This window comes from Protobothrops mucrosquamatus, unplaced genomic scaffold (assembly GCF_001527695.2).
Source record: "Protobothrops mucrosquamatus isolate PMUCROS unplaced genomic scaffold, P.Mucros_1.0 scaffold387, whole genome shotgun sequence".
NCBI classification, from domain to species: domain Eukaryota; kingdom Metazoa; phylum Chordata; class Lepidosauria; order Squamata; family Viperidae; genus Protobothrops; species Protobothrops mucrosquamatus.
The window spans coordinates 931,646-949,152 of NW_015386719.1; the positions used below are offsets into that span (position 1 = coordinate 931,646).

General features: G+C 35.2%; 1 protein-coding gene across 1 annotated transcript in view; it reads right to left on the reverse strand.

The window, feature by feature from the left end:
• The window catches only part of LOC107287431 (cytosolic phospholipase A2 epsilon-like), a 38,558-nt gene that overhangs the window by 20,539 nt on the left and 512 nt on the right, over nucleotides 1–17,507 (reverse strand). The window contains exons 2-12 of the mRNA XM_029284132.1: nucleotides 13,433–13,569; nucleotides 11,222–11,353; nucleotides 9,919–9,959; nucleotides 8,599–8,641; nucleotides 5,837–5,875; nucleotides 5,691–5,748; nucleotides 3,906–4,075; nucleotides 3,703–3,789; nucleotides 3,087–3,183; nucleotides 532–569; nucleotides 46–124 (exon numbers count right to left, since the gene is read on the reverse strand). Coding sequence (XP_029139965.1) covers nucleotides 46–124; nucleotides 532–569; nucleotides 3,087–3,183; nucleotides 3,703–3,789; nucleotides 3,906–4,075; nucleotides 5,691–5,748; nucleotides 5,837–5,875; nucleotides 8,599–8,641; nucleotides 9,919–9,959; nucleotides 11,222–11,353; nucleotides 13,433–13,569 — 921 coding nt within the window. The remainder of the gene's footprint in view (nucleotides 1–45; nucleotides 125–531; nucleotides 570–3,086; nucleotides 3,184–3,702; nucleotides 3,790–3,905; nucleotides 4,076–5,690; nucleotides 5,749–5,836; nucleotides 5,876–8,598; nucleotides 8,642–9,918; nucleotides 9,960–11,221; nucleotides 11,354–13,432; nucleotides 13,570–17,507) is intronic.

Here is a 17,507-nt window from a genome sequence, read left to right on the forward strand (position 1 = left end):
CCACTGTCCTTGACCATTTAAGCCATATCCTGTTTTCTGCTTTGCTTAGTAGCCAATTCCCTATTTTTACCTCTATGTCAATGTTCAACCGTCTGGTATTTTTCCATACTATCAAGAATGCTGAGAACACAATGTTTATAATATTACCATATATGGGGTCCAGAGGGGTCAGGAAATGCATACGTTGTATGAACTATATATGCGAACTCTGAACACTCCTCGAGGTTCAGAACCCTTGCTTTCTGAACCTGCGCAAATTAAATCTTTCCTTCCTCAAAGTCCTGGCTCGAGTCCTTTCTTTCCACACCATCATTATGTGCACAATTTTGTCAATTGTTTATTGTATTAGTTTTTTTAAATTCTTCTATACAGTTCTAATTATGTTGTATTTAACTGTATCTTATTTGATGGTCTGCTTTCCTAGAAATTTCTGCTCAATTACTACTAACCCCACTTTTGCCTTGTGCAATCTTTAACTCAGCAGCCCAGATATGAAAAGTAATAGTGATGTTAATTATTGGTGCATCTTACCAATCGTTCACTTTTACGTGCAAATTGTACTTTTTTTCCTGAAAAACAGAATGTAAACATGTAAAAGTCACAGAATGAACATATTTCCACTTTAAATTTAAAAAAAAAAACATTCGCTCAGGGGTATCAAGCTGCCAGCCCGTAGGACGTGCCAGCCCGCCGGACGTGTCACCAGGAAACTGTGCCCACCTCATTGCTGGCAATGGGTAAAAAGCTCCGGTACATTGCACGATGTCACATGACATCATGAGTTTGACATGTCTGCATTAGCTGCACTCTTTAAACTGCTATTAAAATAATTATGAAAGTTACTTTTCTTCAAAACACAGTGACTCAGAGTATTTCCCAGAAATAATTTGAATAACTTAATTCCTGTGTAAAGGAACAAGGAGTGGGTTGACAAGTCCTGAGGCTAAAAGTTAATTTAAACTCCAGCATTGTAGCTGCCATAAGTAATAAGTTAATAATGGCCTAATATTTTTTATTTCATGAAAGGTCATTTTGGGGGGTTTCCCCATGTTTGCACGAGACTAGAGGAAATTATCCTAACTATGTGATGAGCTAATTCACATGATTATAATATATGAACTGCCCATCTCCACTCTTTAATTGTTACATTTCTACACTGGTATAAAAGTTTCCAGAACATCTAAAATATTTTGGTTTTTGCACTCCAAAATTTTCAAGTCTAAAGAATGGCTATAATACACAATTGTGCATTTTCTACCATCATAACCCAATGGAGATATTTCTCAGTGATTACTCAGCCCTAAAATTTGTTATAAATGTAGTATAGACAACTGTAGAGAAAGAAGAAAAAAAGGAATTGAAAACTTCTCCTTATGATTATGTACTCAGAATTGCAAAGTGTGGCTAACTTTTAGGGCTAGTTAATTTGTAATTAATCAAACTGAATTGGAAGTTCAACCTTAATCTAGTCCTGGAGATGGGATAGCAATAGCAAAAATAGTAGGAAACATAAGACTGAATACATGTGATAAATATCTTTAACCTCTGGAAAATGCAAACAGTCAAATATCTGATTTATATCAGCTACCTAAGCTATTTCCCTCTGGTTTAAATCCAAAACATCTGCCTTCTCTCTAGCAACCTTTGTTCTTTAACTTGAGTAACCCATGGGGCCATCTTCTTTAGCTTCAGTCCCTGCCTATAAAATAAACTAATAATCGAAAGAAACTAATAGTGAACTATTCAGAATGACGAACTTTTTAAATTTGGAAGGATATTTTTATCTGTATGTTTATCTTTCTCACAATCTCTGTCTCTATCTCTGTCTCTGGTTCTGTCTTTGTCTCTGTCTCTATCTCCAGCTCTATCATCAGTTACTTCCTAATAACTAGGGTTCATATTGAGAGTCCTACTGATCTGTTTTACCATTACGACCAGGAAATTTAGCCAGCAGTCTTCCTGGTTATCTTTGGCTGATTAGTGGCATTCAACAAATCATTGTTCCATCTAACACCTGGCAATTTTTGTTATTGCGTGTGACTTTTATTTTGTAGTAAGTGGAAGGGGGACAATGCCTTGGAACTGCAAAGTAATCTCTTGAATCTACTCAGGATGGATGGGGAAATGATTAAAAAATCTGATTGTGCCTTGTTATAATGGGAAGAAAGAAATCCAGTAGGGCAGAAAATGAGATGAGGTGAAGTTTCATTAGAAACCTTCCCACCCTGCAACTTTTGCAATATTTCTTCTGAAGCAGCAGCTGACTAGGAAGAAAACCAATTTAGCAGTGGAAGATCTTCTCAAGACCTACACATTGTGAAGATAGGCATCTCAGATTTGCACAGGAAGGCAGCATATTTTCTGCAAAGGAGTGCTGTGGGTGCACAATGAAGGATTTCATTCTTTTGCCTGAAGCAATCCAAAATTTAGGTTAAATAGAAGATCATTATCCATGCTTGAAGAAGAGATTATTGCTCCAAGAAACTGAATCCCTGGCATTAAGTTAATGTTGCCCAGAACTCACAGGGTTTATCTAAACAAAATCCTCTTTTGATCTCCGATGGTACTCAGTAGAGTATGCAACCAAAATTACCTTAGAGAGTTAGGGAATCACATTGTTTGGATCCAAAAATGCAAAAGGTAGAAGAAGATAAGACACTAAAGTCTTCTTAAAGAAGATGTTAAGAAAGTAAAGAGGAAAGAGAGATTTGGGTGGTGTAGGCCAAAATATGGTAGAAGAACTAGAAACTGCCAGGTGGAATTGCCAGTCATGCAAGCTATGGAGGAGAATGGGTAAACAGAACTGAAGGAGGAATACCAACTGTATTGCCCAATGTAGAATTGTGACTGAATTGAGGAAACTGTGAGCCACCAACCACATAAAAAGAAGAGAAGTTGCCCTGCATAATGTATTGAAGTATTGACTATCTGGTGACTGGGTGATTATGAGGGGAGCTTAATTAGCTTAGGCAAAGAGAGATCAGGGGGAAGATGACAGTAGTGATAGGCAAAAAGGTAGAGGTAATCCATTCTGGGAAAGAGAAACTGAAATACTTCAGGGCAGTGTTGCAATATTGTAGCCTTACCCAGAACAAGATGGTCACTTATGCCCTTGTATTCTTCCATTTGAATAACTAAATTCATTTTACATGGAGCTTGAAATCCCTCTGCATACTTCTGCAGCTGCAATGACTACACATATACTTCCAAATACAATTCAAGCAGTTGGTTATCATAGATAAAACCCTTATGTGACTTAGGGCCTATTTACCTACCGCCCCTTGTCCCACATAGATTATGCCTGCCTAATCCAAGGACATAGATATTTCTGATAGTCCCCACTTATCAATAAGTGCAATGGAAAGGGACTCTAAAAGTGGACATTCTTGGTGGAGATTTCCTTCCTCTGAAACTGCGACCCCCCCCTTGAGGAAAGGCTGGCTGAGATTCTCATGGCTTTTCAAAGCTTGTGAAGTTGGCTGTTCTGGAAGATTTTTGGAGTTCCCAGTAATTTTAGGAAACTTATATATTTTCAAAAGTATAATGATATAATTGTATTTTTTTTTTAAAAAAAAAAGTACATTATTTTATTATTGTTGCATTGGCTGCATCTTTTGTATATTCATGTACATTTTAACTGAAGTGTTTTATAAATTCACAAATAAATACATATTATTTCCAGTATTTAATGAAGGCACTCACTTCCACTATTGGCACTTTCTCTCCCATAGGCAGGGAATTCAGTTTCACAGTTGGAACATCTTCCTTGATGGAACAAGAACAGGTACGCTAAAGAAAAAAAGGATATATAGATATATAGGTTTTTTTTTCATAAAAGGCTTATTATAATAAATTAATGAAAGGACATTTGTAATGATTGTGATTAATGGATTAGACTGACATACAGGATTATAATGTGGTTTTGTCTTTGGTAGTTTAACATTCAATGATGGATCCTTGTACTTGATATAATGGAACGTAGCAGGACACGGAGGTGTGACAATTGCATCTGAACCCAACTTAAGAGTTTGTGTCCCTTCATATGATCCTTCTATAGAAAGTGAAAGGTCTTTCTCTAAAAACAAAAGGAAAAGAATATGAAAAAACATCATTATAACAGAGGTTTTCATAACAAGCAAAAATACAATGAAACATTTCAATGTGAATAATATAAATTCTTGAATAAAATAATAATTTAATTAATTAATAATTAAAACAAAATTATTTGGTATATAAAGATAATTTGAAAAAATCTATAAGGAAATTTCTATGGTCATCCGTTCACCAAAACTGATCTGAGTGGCAACCAGAATTAAAATTAAAATTCATTCATATCTCCCTCTCTCCCTCTCTCTCTCTCTCCCTCCCTCTCCCTCTCCCTCTCTCTCTTTAATTCATTTATCTCTCCCCCCTCCCTCTCCCTCCCCCCTCCCTCTCTGACTTCCTAGTTCTTGCAATTTTCTTCACAAAGTTTGGATGATTTGCCCTTCTCTTCTTTCTAGGACTGAGAGAGAGAGTGACTAGTTCAAGGTCACCCAGCTAGTTTTGTCCCTAAGGAAGTACTAGAACATGTGGTGTCCTGGCTTCAAATCTGATGCATTAGCCATTATATCAAGCCTGCTCTTTCTCAAAACCATCATACAAATTTATTAATCAATGAAAGAAAAGGCTGAGTCAAGGCCCTTTAAAAAACACATTGTTAACATATCACACAGACATGTTAATTCCGGAGTTCTATTAACATTCTGGCCCCAGAATGTGAGGGAAAACTAGGTCTTTATAGACTTCCAGAAGGCCAACAGGTTGGTACAGTTCATATCCCAGAAGGAGACTGTTATACAAAGCAGGTGCCATGATAGGCACATTTCCTACAGTGCACCAAGTGACACTGCTTCATCGATGGATCCTGGAGCATGTTGTGAACATTAAAATGTTCATATTAATCGACATTTGCAACATGGTGGTGGTGGGGAACCTTTGTAAAAATGTTTTATGAGTATTCTCAGATCAAGCACATTTTAAGAAAATCAGATAATTGAATGATCTTGAAGGAAATTCTATAACCTCATGGACATTAATCATTAATCATAAATGCAAAACAAAATGTACCTGTAGATATTTCAGCTACCTTGAATATTGTGATGTTTTTGTATTTTAGTATTGTTTTAGAATCTTGCAATACTAGAATGTTGCAATTTGAATTCTTTTGTGATTTTTAGAAAGGTGGTAAATACTCTAAATGATCAATAATTTTCTTTAGTGTGAGCAGACGGAATTCAAGAAGTTTGTCTAGTCAATGGTGAGGAAATGGTATAAGGGAAAAGATATAGAAAAGAACAGACCAAAAAGCTAGGTTCCCATCGCTTTACCACTTCACTGATAAAATCTTGATCATTTAATTTCCCTCACTTTGGTCATTGACAATCTGGGTAACCTCATGAAAATTATTCTTGCTCACCATTAATAACTCCATCTCTAAAGAAATAATACTTTGACCTGATTGGCTAACAGCCGTAATCAATGTGCCAAGTAATGGCAAGTAATAATGAGATCACTGGAGTTATGGGAAGAGACCTCATGAATCATGGACAATTTCCTGAGTTCTTTGTTTCAATTTTTTCCCTTCTGTTGTTTAGCACAGTAATGAAAACATCCAGTTATGACTATTAAATGATTTTATATAAACTCACGTGATTTTCGTCGCTTGCTTTGGTCCACCTCAGCTTCCAGTGTACAAATTTCACGACACTGTAATAAACAGAAGTAATAAACAAAAGCAATGTAAATGATCACTTCTAGATTTAAAACTGTATTGTAAGATACAGTTGTATCTTACTGTATTGTACTGAACAGCACCAGTACACCTGTAGAAAACCTAACAGCAAAGAAAAAAATAATTTGAAGATATATTAATATAATTCAGTGTTGGCTATGAGAACAATAGGAAACTTCCACTGGTTTCTTTGCTGATTCCTGGCACTGATTTTCTTTGTTACCCTTCAAATAAAAGTTGTTTTTGCTTTCAATAAGAGTGTAAAGAATATAGGTAAGTAGCCCAGCCAACAAGCTGCTACTGTGCATGATTCAAATGCTTTGCATTGAAATAAATGTTTCTAGACTAAAAACTATGTATCAATAGTTTCATATGAGTATATCGTCCACCAAATGATGTGGACAGGTGACAACCCAGGAACTCACCTAAAATAGGGGCAAAGTGAAAACAGGGTTTTAGTAGGAAAATATATGATCTAAACTAAAAGATAAAAGAAAGTTCCCAAGGTGGGATATAAAGAGTAAACAAAAGGAGAAACAGAATTGAACACAAAGGAAAACCACATCAATGAAAAAAAAACCCAATTTCCTTCCCTGAAAAACAAAAGTAAAACAAAAAAACTTCTATGTTGATGATATGTATGGGAACTCCAGTGGAATAATTAAAATTTGGTTCTCTGAGATGTAAAAAAAAAACTGCCAAAAGAGCCAAAAGAACAAACACAGATGGTAGATAATTAAAATGGGCTACAAAATTATTTAAAATGTATGAAACATATGAGGTTGACAATATTGCTTTGGAGATTGCTTCTTCAGGCACTGCAGGGCGGGGAAGAGGAGAGGAAATATGAGCCAGATGAACTGGAAGAGAACCTGGTTGCAATCTTAGAGGTAAATTAATGGCCAAGATAATCTAGACAGGATAACCTACTTGGCAGCCTTATGATGTGTGGATTTCACTGATCTACACTAAGAGAGGAAGAAATCTCCATGACATTGCTGAAGATACTCTATTGGGAGTATTTTTTTAATTCAGTATTTTTTTAAAAAGCTGATGGTGTAATTTAGTTGCTGGAGGATAGCAGATTGGGAATATACTTCTTTTGTTTGAAAAAGTAGGGTAAAAAAAATAGAAAGGACAAATGGGGAAATATTTATATTTAACTTAGTGAGACTTGTAAAACTTCCATTCTAAACACATTATTTGAAGATTTATTACATACCATAGTTGGTCAAGGAATTTCTTAGCAGGTACTAGTTTAACCATGGCAGGAGACAGACAGCTAATTTAGTGGTTGCATTAAAAGAAATTATCAAACTCTGTTGATTCTATAATGTCCCTGTCAACAAGTTGTGCAAAGTATATGGGAGAAATTGGAGTCACCGTATCAAGCACAAGAAATGTACTGATAACCTCTGGAGAGAAAATGGAATGCTATGACAACAGATCAACCTTCTCTTCTCTCTTTAAATATCAGGCCATATCATAAGACAAAAACTAGACCTTGGATGTGACCTGTTCATGAATCAAGGGGGATTAAGGAGAATCATATCATAAAAAGGTAAAAGACAAAAAAACCATCCAAATATACAAACATTAGGATATTTAAAATATCTCCAAGTCACAATAGACAACACTTGAATAAGAACCAAAAAAGTCAATCTTCAGAAATCTGTTTATCTATAACCAAATAAAGGGAAAAGGTTTATGAGAGAGATGATGGTTTTAAAAAGCAATTAAACAAATAAATAAATAAATAAATGAAGATAGCTTGATTGAGTCTTCAGACAAGTCACAGTTTATACTAGGTGAGGGATAAATTAATCCAGCTAGACAAATTAAAAGAAGCATTTAATAAGTGATGGGTGATTCAAAATTAAAAGGTTGCTTTTTGTTAGAATAAACAAAACAATTTAATAATATTTGTTAATTACAAAAAATAAATATAAATTTGCCAGATAATTTAATAGTTGACAAAATAATTGCTGCTATCACTTCCAGTCCCAATCTCAAGCTAGGTTAGAGAGTATCAAAGGAAATTTGCTTTCCTGACCAATGAGAGTGTGAAATCCATTGGACTCACTGTAGGAAATCTCATACAGTATTGTTAATATGGAGGGGTATCTTGGTAATTTAGTAGTCAACTGAGATAAAGAGATGATCTACTCTAGTCAGGCCAGAATATTCTCTCAAAACCTAAGAATCTTGACAAGAGTCAACTCTTGAAGCACTTTGGTTTAATTCTTTGAAAGCAAAACAATTTATGTTCTCTTTATTCAAAGTGGGAAATGTTTTAAGTAAGAGATCCACATAAAACATGTCTCTGGATCTGGCAATGTCTTTCCTACCTGCTATTTGAGTTCTTTTCAATGTCTTTTAAAACATACAAAGATGGGTATCACACAGAGACAGTTAATGGCTGGCTTCTAATTCCACGACTCTTTTCCCCAATGGTAAAGAAAGAACACAGACCATCTTTTGCCCTGGAAATCCTTGGCAAAGTTGGGGAAAATGGGAGAGAAATTTTAAACCAATATATCTCAATTTAGAGGTGGTCTTCCTCTTAGATGTATGTGTTTTACAATACTCAGAAGAAAATCCAGTTCTTATGCTATGCTTAAACAAGGATTAATTATATGGCCAAACATATCTGAAAATTCAATCATCATTAATTTAAAGTGCATTGCTTCAGAATGAAGTATCTGGATACTCCCAGAAAAAATGTGAGTTGGTTACTCATACCTCACATTCACCTATATCACAGCAGTATTATTAACAGTGATGAACTGCAAAAAGTTTCACGAAAAATAGAATTCAAAATTTACCACTAGAACTCCATTTGTAATTAGTGTTTCTGGAGGACCGCACCTAGAAAACAAATGTAAAGAAATAGATAGTTCCAATATTACTGCAAATATTGTTTCATTCTCATCCAAATAGAAACTGAAAATACATGTTTAGAGTAGGATCCATATACTGAGATTTTAAAATTCCTATAGTTGCCCCAAATTGTTAGAGGGTTATTTTGATGGTTTGTCATTGTTCCTTCTAGGAATATATAGAAAACAATGTAAAGACCGCTTGCACTAGTGCTTATTCTGAACCAAAGTTCTGATATTTGGTTTAAACCTTGTGAAGAGATAGAATTTGAACTCGGGCTGATGTAATTATGTACCCATCACTTATAGGCTTCCTTATATCAATATGGTATTTATACAGGACTTTGCATAGGAAATTATGTAGCACCTTTACAAATGGAATTTCTTGCTGATGGTTTCTAACTAATTATAGTTTCCATACCTTAAATAGAGAGTAAATTGAAGGAGTTCTGTGTCTCCTCCGTAAATTGCTGTGTCTCCTTATCTTTCTTCTACAGCAGGGGTCTTCAAACTTGGCCCTTTTATCACTAGTGGACTTCAACTCCCAGAATTCCTCAGCCACAGTTGAAGTCCACAAGTCATAAAAGGGCCAAGTTTGAAGACCCTTTCTTCTACAGTATGTTACAGGGATTGTTAGAATAACAATAACAATGGCTTGTTGTAAGTCATCTATTAAAGTACTACATTGCCTTTCAAGGAATTTATCTATGTTTTTACACCATGAAATATGCCTCTCTCTTTCTTTGTAGTTATCTTATTCCTTATCACTTGTAAATCAATTATCTTTGTGTGGGAGTGTATTTTAAATATACACATGATCAAACTGTCTTTGACCAACAATGGCTCTTGCTTGTGTTCATTTGAATGCAAGGGAGATATATTTCACTGTAACTCACTAGCTTTATTAAAGCAATTGTTTGGATCCTCTCCAGATGTTGAGGTTTATTGAGTAGTTTTTCTGCCAAAACGTTTTATTGTTCTGTTTTTCTATGTTACTAGAGCAGTATGAGATAGATTTAAGGAAGCAGTTATACACTGTTGTTTCCTTATTGTTTAATTAAAAAACAATATATAAGGAGGACTATATCCCCGATAGCATTTTATTAATATTTAATGGAAAACAGTTCCCAAACAGATCTATTTATTTGTTTCTACTGAAAATTGTAATTCTTGTATCTACTGATTGCCTCTATTTTCTCAATCAATTTGAAATAATTCTGTAGTATGTCACAGTAATACAGAAAATAAAGAATGGAAAATGCTTACGCAGGTTCCACTATAAATTCAACTTCCAGCTCTTCTTGTGTCTGCCAGGAAGAAAATAGTAAAACTGGATTTGAAATGGGCGTATAATCTTTCCTTTAACATCATTTTTAAGCACATGCATACAACTTCACCCCACATTAAAAATTGGTCAGTGACATATTGAAAAATGATGTAAGCATGAAAACTGGAAATTTTCATTTTTCCATCAAACACACCTATAATTTTCATCAATAATAAGCAAATATATGGAAGCTTTTTTTTATTCATGCATTTTGCTCTCCAGATTACAATTTTTCTTACATTTTGACAAGAAACATGATTTCTAGAAAATGGAATGGAAGTACCAAATATTTCAAAGGCACCAGTTTGCTTACTCCTTAAAGTTAAAACACAATTTGGGACTTATAGCATGCAATCAGATAGAAACATTAGGTAACGTAGACAACTATCAACTGTTTCCAAGTTAACAGAAAACAACAGTGAACCAGAACTTTTTCATCATTATATTTTTAATTTATTTTACATTATATTTAAGAGGAAATCGTAAGTTCTTCACTTTGAACTCATATGAAACTTACTTCATATCTAGATAGTCTCAAACAAGGCAATTCTCCACCCAATCTTCCCTTCCTATGCTGGCCGCTCATGGAAGGGTGAGATGGGCAATGAATAAATTTAATAATAAAATGAATAAATAAAAATTGTAACTAAATAATCAACTAGAAATTAAAATAAGGCTGCAGTGCAAGGAGTAGACAAAAGTGAACTCTATCAAAAAGTCAACACTTTTTTTAAAGAAAATCAGACAATGTTAATGTGGAATATGTGACTAATATGACAAATTGGAAAAAAATTATAGATAAATCTATATAAAATCTGCAAATCTAAATCAAAAATCAAAACAGAAATGCAGGTTACTTGCCCTCACTTTTTCTGGTGCTCAATAATAGCCAAATGCTGAGGTTCTTTTTCATAAGATGCATGGAATCTTCCTAGTAATAATAATTTATTAAATTTATATGCCACCCAACTCCCAATGAGTTATCATTTATTAGCAGCATTTTTGTAGGTATAACTGATAAATCAATTATGGAGAAAAATCTTGTTTCTTTTATGATTGAGAAAAGTTATGGTAGCCCAATAGCCAGGTTTTGTAGTTACAATCATGGGTACCTAGCAGGTAGGCAGCCAACAAAAATCCTTATCAAGGTGCTAACGACTGGTGGACTCTATTCAGCTTAGTGGACCACAGACTGTTTAGACATTAACAATATTCTCACTCTTACAGTATAATATTTCTCACCTCTGGATCACATTTAAAATTCATAAGAACGTTCTCATTATCAGGAAGACGAGCTACATCAAAACTGATAGTGAAAAGGTGATCATCTTGAGTAATAGCATCTGAGTCATACACAGAGAACTCTAGCACATTCTGTGAGGAATAAGAAATATATTATATTTCAGGCATTACCTGCATCTATAAAGCAAACATTAGGGCAGATGTGGCTGAAATACAGATTCTGTATTTCCTTCAGCACTGATCATATAGGCTTGAAATTTCTGCTTTATTGCCCTTTTACAATAAAGTATACAAATAACAGCTGCAACAAGGAAGACATTATGTAGGCAGATGCATCTGTGGGAGGCAGGTATCCAATTTCTGTGGTAGCCCAAGTCAAAATGGAGGGCAGTGTCAAATGACAGGGTCATGTCTGCAACCTAAAGAGAACAATAGCCATTCAAAGGATCCCAGCATCTGATTGCATAATCACAGATATCATCAGTGAGGCATTTGATTGCTTTTATAGCATGACTCCTGCTGGAAGAAGATGGAAATTCTGATTTTGAAACTGGGATAGATAAATATGACTTTAAGATACTGTGGAGTTCTTGGTGCTCTCTGAGCTTGGTTTCTTGCAGATATTTTATTACCCAACTAGATAACAACTTCAGTGTTAGAAGGGAGTTGGGTTTGTTTTCTGTTTATATAGAGTAGCTTTCCCTGTGTAATTGGGATCCCTTCCAACCCTGGCAGGCCAAAATCTGCAAGCAAACAACCAAGTTCAGACCAATGACTCCACAGTTCAACCCTGAACTACATATATTCTCTTTTATTGATACTTTAAGATATCACCATGGTGGACTAGGGATGAGTTGGAGGCAACAAAATGTGGACATGTCCTCTAAAAGGCGTCTTAATGCCATATTTAGTGGGATATGAGGATGAGCTCTCAATCTTCTCAAAACTCAAACATGCTCAGTTCCAGCAGTCTCTCATTACATGGTTCAGATTCTAATCCCCTGATCATCCTAGTTTTCTTTCTCTAAGTCTGTTCCCGCTTCTCTAATATCTTTCTTACAGTGCAGTTTGTAAAATGAATGATCTAAGTAGTCTTCCAGTTTGGGAAGATTTACTTCTAAAAACTGCTAGAGCACTTCTGGAGAGGACCTATCTGCATCATCTGTAAGAAAGCTGGAATATTCTCCTTCTTTGATATTTAGTCCACAGCACAGAATGCTTTGTAATCCTTTGTTTATAGTAGCAAACACAAAGAATAGTGCTCTGGTATTTATTACATTTATATCCACCCAACTCCATCCTTATTCTGGAATACAAACTGGAACACATTCGTTATGAAATTATCTTTCATAAATAAGAATCTATGTCATCAAATAGATCAGAAGAATTCAGATTTTATTAACGAAAGCTCATGTCACCATACATGTCCACAAGTTGCTTCAAGATTTTTTGATATTTATTGTTGCAGACTGTGGTTGTCAGATTTTATTTATTCTCTTCCTTGAAGTGCTGTTGGTATATTTAAAATTGATGTTCAAATGTAGAAGTTGGACATTATAGTGTGATTTTGACATAAAATCTTGTATACTTCAGTGACTTTCAATATGTATTAGCAAGTAGGATTATGCATGATTTAAAAATGAATTGGAAGAGGTTTTTCAGAATTCATATGATCATGAGCACAACATATCTCTACCATTCATTAAATCTTTCTTCAGGCTTCCACATGAACATGAACCAAAGTTGTGGTTGCTTTAAGGAGTTGATTGATTAGAGTTAATGCAACATTAAAGCAGCTGCAATTTTTTTAGGCACTGAAAAAAGAAAGGTTACTTTAATAAAGCAGAGGGGTGTTTCATTAGTTACAAGCAACCTTTCAAGTTACAGTTGCCTGCTTAATTCTAGATATACAGTACTTTACTTTTCCTAATTTGGTTGAGAAGTAAAAATGAGAAATATCGTACCAATACTAGACACAAGTTAAGTGTATATAAATTCCTAATCAGAGTATAGATACTGTAGCAAAGAATCATACCCTCCCTCAGTTATCTTTTTCTTTTTAAAAAAAATAACACAAACAAGCATGATTGGTGAAAAGCAAAAAGAACCCCACCCCAAAACCTACAAATATCATGACATACAAATATGGATAAAGTGGAATATATTTTAGAAGCCGTTCAGCAGCAGCTAAAAGAGATAAAAGGTTTTCACCTTAACTTGTCTTTGAATTCTATAGTAAAAGGTTTCATTCCAAACAGGGTCCTTGCAATTATTTACAGTTTTAGTCTTCAGCTTCTCAGTTGTAGCAGTCGGTAGGCAAAGAGTCACATAACAATCAGAGTAGCTTACTGTATAACAGAGAAACAAAAGATAATGTTGCCAGTTTTTAAGCTAGCTGCCAATCATACTCAAGGTAGCATAAATCCCATAAATGGCCAAGGTTCTGTCATACAAGAGTCTATCATTATATCACTGAGTCCGCCCTATGTTTTAAATAATAATCACATAGCATTTATCTTGAGACACCTCAAAACATAAAGTATGCCAATAAATCAACAAGTTCTGCAACTCTTATATCACATGTTTTGACCTATCAGTGACAGATGTACATGACATCTATTATTATCTTTTATCTCCCCAGTTATTTAAAAGGAAGCATCCAATATTTTCTCCACCTATTTTTAAATAACCTGCTTTTGGAGTTTTTATCTCTACCAAGGAGAATTTAATGAATTAGAAACCCTCAATCTTTTTTTTTAAAATGCAGATTGCATACAATATATTATGTATGCAGTTTCCTGAAAATTATAGTTCTTATACGTTCACATCCGGTGTGCATTCCTGTCTACTCATATGATGCATCCATGCATCATAAGCATCCACTCCTAATCACAAAGAAGTCAATATGATGAAACATGCATTGTGATATCACAAATTCTACCTTTGATGCTTGTACTGAGACATCACAATGCAAGCACAAAGGAATGGAGTTTGCACCATGACACCATAATGCATGTTTTATTACCTGCTCCTCTCCCCCTCACAGATGCTTATGCATATTGATAGAGATTGCATGACTAATAGGAGAAATATAGCTATATTATATAGCTATAATATTTGCATGGCAGCATCAGAATTACATTTGAGAAATGCAATTTGGTATTAAGAGTCTCATTTTTTTTAATAGCAATAATAGGAATAAGGGGAAAAAAATCCCTTATGTTTTATCAATGAAGCATAATCACTGAAGAAGCTTAACAACAATTACAGATAGACGTCAACTTGCAGCAGTTCGTGAGTGTTCAAAATCACAATGGCACTGAAAAATGTGACTTATGACTGTTTTTCACAGTTGCGACCTTTGCAGAATTTTGATCATGTGATCAAAATTCAGATGCTTGGCAACTGCTTCATATTTATGACCATTGCTGTGGAACAGTCACTAAATGAACTGTTGCAAGTTGAGGACTATCTGTAATTGTTGTTAAGCTTCTCCAGTGATTATGTTTCATTGGTAAAACATAAGGGATTTTTTTTCCTTATGTTTTTTCCAATGCTGACCATTGCTGTGTCCCAAAGTCATGTGGTCACCTTCTGCGATCTTCTGACAAGCAAAGTCAATGGGGAAGCCAGATTCACTTAACAACTGGGTTACTAAATTATCAACTATAGTGATTCACTTAGCAACTGTGGCAAGAACGGTTGTAAAATACGGCAAAACCTACTTAACAAATGTCTCACTTAACAATGGAAATTTTGGGCTAAATTGTGGTTATATGTACAATTCAGTAATCTAATATTCAGCACATGTGATATCGTATGAGGAATGAACTGTTTTAAAGAACTGAAATGCATTAAAATGAATCAAGAAGTAATTTCTGGGACTGATTTTATACATTCTCCTCATGGCGATGAAATTCTTTGCTCATGGAGTATAGGAAGGAACAAGCCCTAGGGTGATAAAGAGATGATACTAGGCAAATCTGCTTAACCTGCAAATATGTAATTGCACGAACAAGTTGAAACTCCCTGATCAAATTCTATGTTTCTGCACATTCTTAAAAATAGAAGTTGACATAGCTTATACATGTTATAAAGTTAAGCATAGATCTTTCTGCAAAATTGAATGCATATTTATTAGTTATGTACAGTATGAAATACTGAATATGGCAGGTTCATAAATTAGGACATCTTTCCTGCTGATTGTGTTACTTCTTTTTAAAAAACTGGAAAGTTGTTAATAAGGCCCAAAATTAAATCATTGGTGAACACATCCATAATGATCACATGAAACATGTTAACACCTGACAAAGGAGGTGTTAAAAAGACTGACTTCAAGAGTTTCCCAATTGCACCTGTTTTTTCTGACTTTGAATTGCAAATAATTCCACACAACACCCACAAACAGAGAGACACACACAAATATATATTCAAAACTATACTGTATTTAACGTTTACTGTGTAAAATTATGTCGGCTTCTGCTTGCTTAGAAGAATCATTGAAATATACATTTCACCAATTTTCTTGATATATGGATATTGCACATCATTGTTTATTTCTGCATGCATTGAACAGAACAGAATAATAGACTTGGGAGGACCTTGGAGGTTTTCTAGTCCAACCCTCTGCTCAAGCAGAAAACTCTATACCATTTCAGACAAATGATTGTCCAATCTTGTCTTAAAAATTCCCAGTGTTGAAGCATTCACAACTTCTGGAGGCAAGTTGTTCCACTGATTCATTGATCTAACAGTCAGGAAATTTCTCCTTAGTTCTAGGTTGCTTCTCTCCTTGATTAGTTTCCACCCATTGCTTCTTGTCCTGCCTTCAGTGCTCTGAAGAATAGCTTGACTTCCTCTTCTTTGTGGCAATCCCTGAGATATTGGAACAGTGCTATCATGTCACCCCTTAGTCCTTCTTTTCATTAGCTAGACATAACCAATTCCAGCAACTGTTCTTTATATGTTTTAGCCTCCAGTACCCTGATCATCTTTGTTGCTATTCTCTATACTCTTTCTAGAGCAGGGGTCTTCAAACTTGGTGCTTTTATGACGCATGGACTTCAACTCCCAGAATTCCTCAGCCAGCGTGCCTGGCTGAGGAATTCTGGGAGTTGAAGTCCATGAGTCATAAAAGGGCCAAGTTTGAAGACCCCTGTTCAGGAGTCTCAACATCTTTTTTACATCGTGGTGAACAAAACTGGATGCAGTATTCCAAGTGTGGCCTTACCAAGGCATTATAAAGTGGTATTAACACTTCATGTTATCTTGATTCTATCCCTCTATTAATGCAGCCTAGAACTGTGTTGGATTTTTTGGCAGCTGCAGCACACTGCTGGCTGGTATCTAAGTGATTGTCCATTAGGACTCCAAGATTCCTCTTGCAGTTACTACTATTGAACCAGGTACCACCTATACTATACCTATACATTTGGTTTTTCTTGCCTAAATGTAGAACCTTACTTTTTTCACCACTGAATTTGTTAGATAGCACCCAATGCTCAAATCTGTCAACAGTCTTCTGTAACATAAGCCTATCTTCTGGAGTGTTGGCTATTCCTGTCAGCTTGGAAATGTGATGAGTTCCCCATCTATCCCTCATCCAAATCATTGACGAAGATGTTGAAGAGTACTGGGCCTAAAACAGAGCTTCGGGCTACCCCACTGCATACTTCCCTCCATGTAGATGCAGTTCCATTGAGGACTACACATTGAGTGTGGTTGGTCAGCCAGTTACAAATCCATCTGGTGGTGATGCTGTCTAACCCACATTTTTCTATCTTATCAAGCAGTAGGTTGTGGTCTAATTTATCAAATGCCTTACAAGTCCAAGTAAATTATATCCACAGGAAATTATTCCTCTGGCCCACTAATTTTGTCACTTTGTCAAAGAATGCAATAAGATTTGTCTGGCATGATCTGTTTTTGAGAAACCCATGTTGGCTTTTGGTTATGACTTTGTTTACCTTTGTTTGATAATCTAATGCAAACTACTTACCACATACTTCTAAAAGATTTAAATTGTATTGCTCTCAGGCCCTTCTGATTGACATGTTGGTTAGAGGTGATAGAAGTTGAAGGCCAAAATATCTGAGATCTTATCTGATTTCCTATCTCTAGGCCAGAGAGATCAACCCATCAACAATTTCCCTAGACATTATAGGCTGTAATTACTATACAGCCCAGCAGAAATGGCTGATAATCTGGGGTGATAAGAGTTGCAGTGCAAAATACACCTGAGGAAGCAGTTCAGGGAAGCAATTTTAACAAAGATATTGATTTCCTG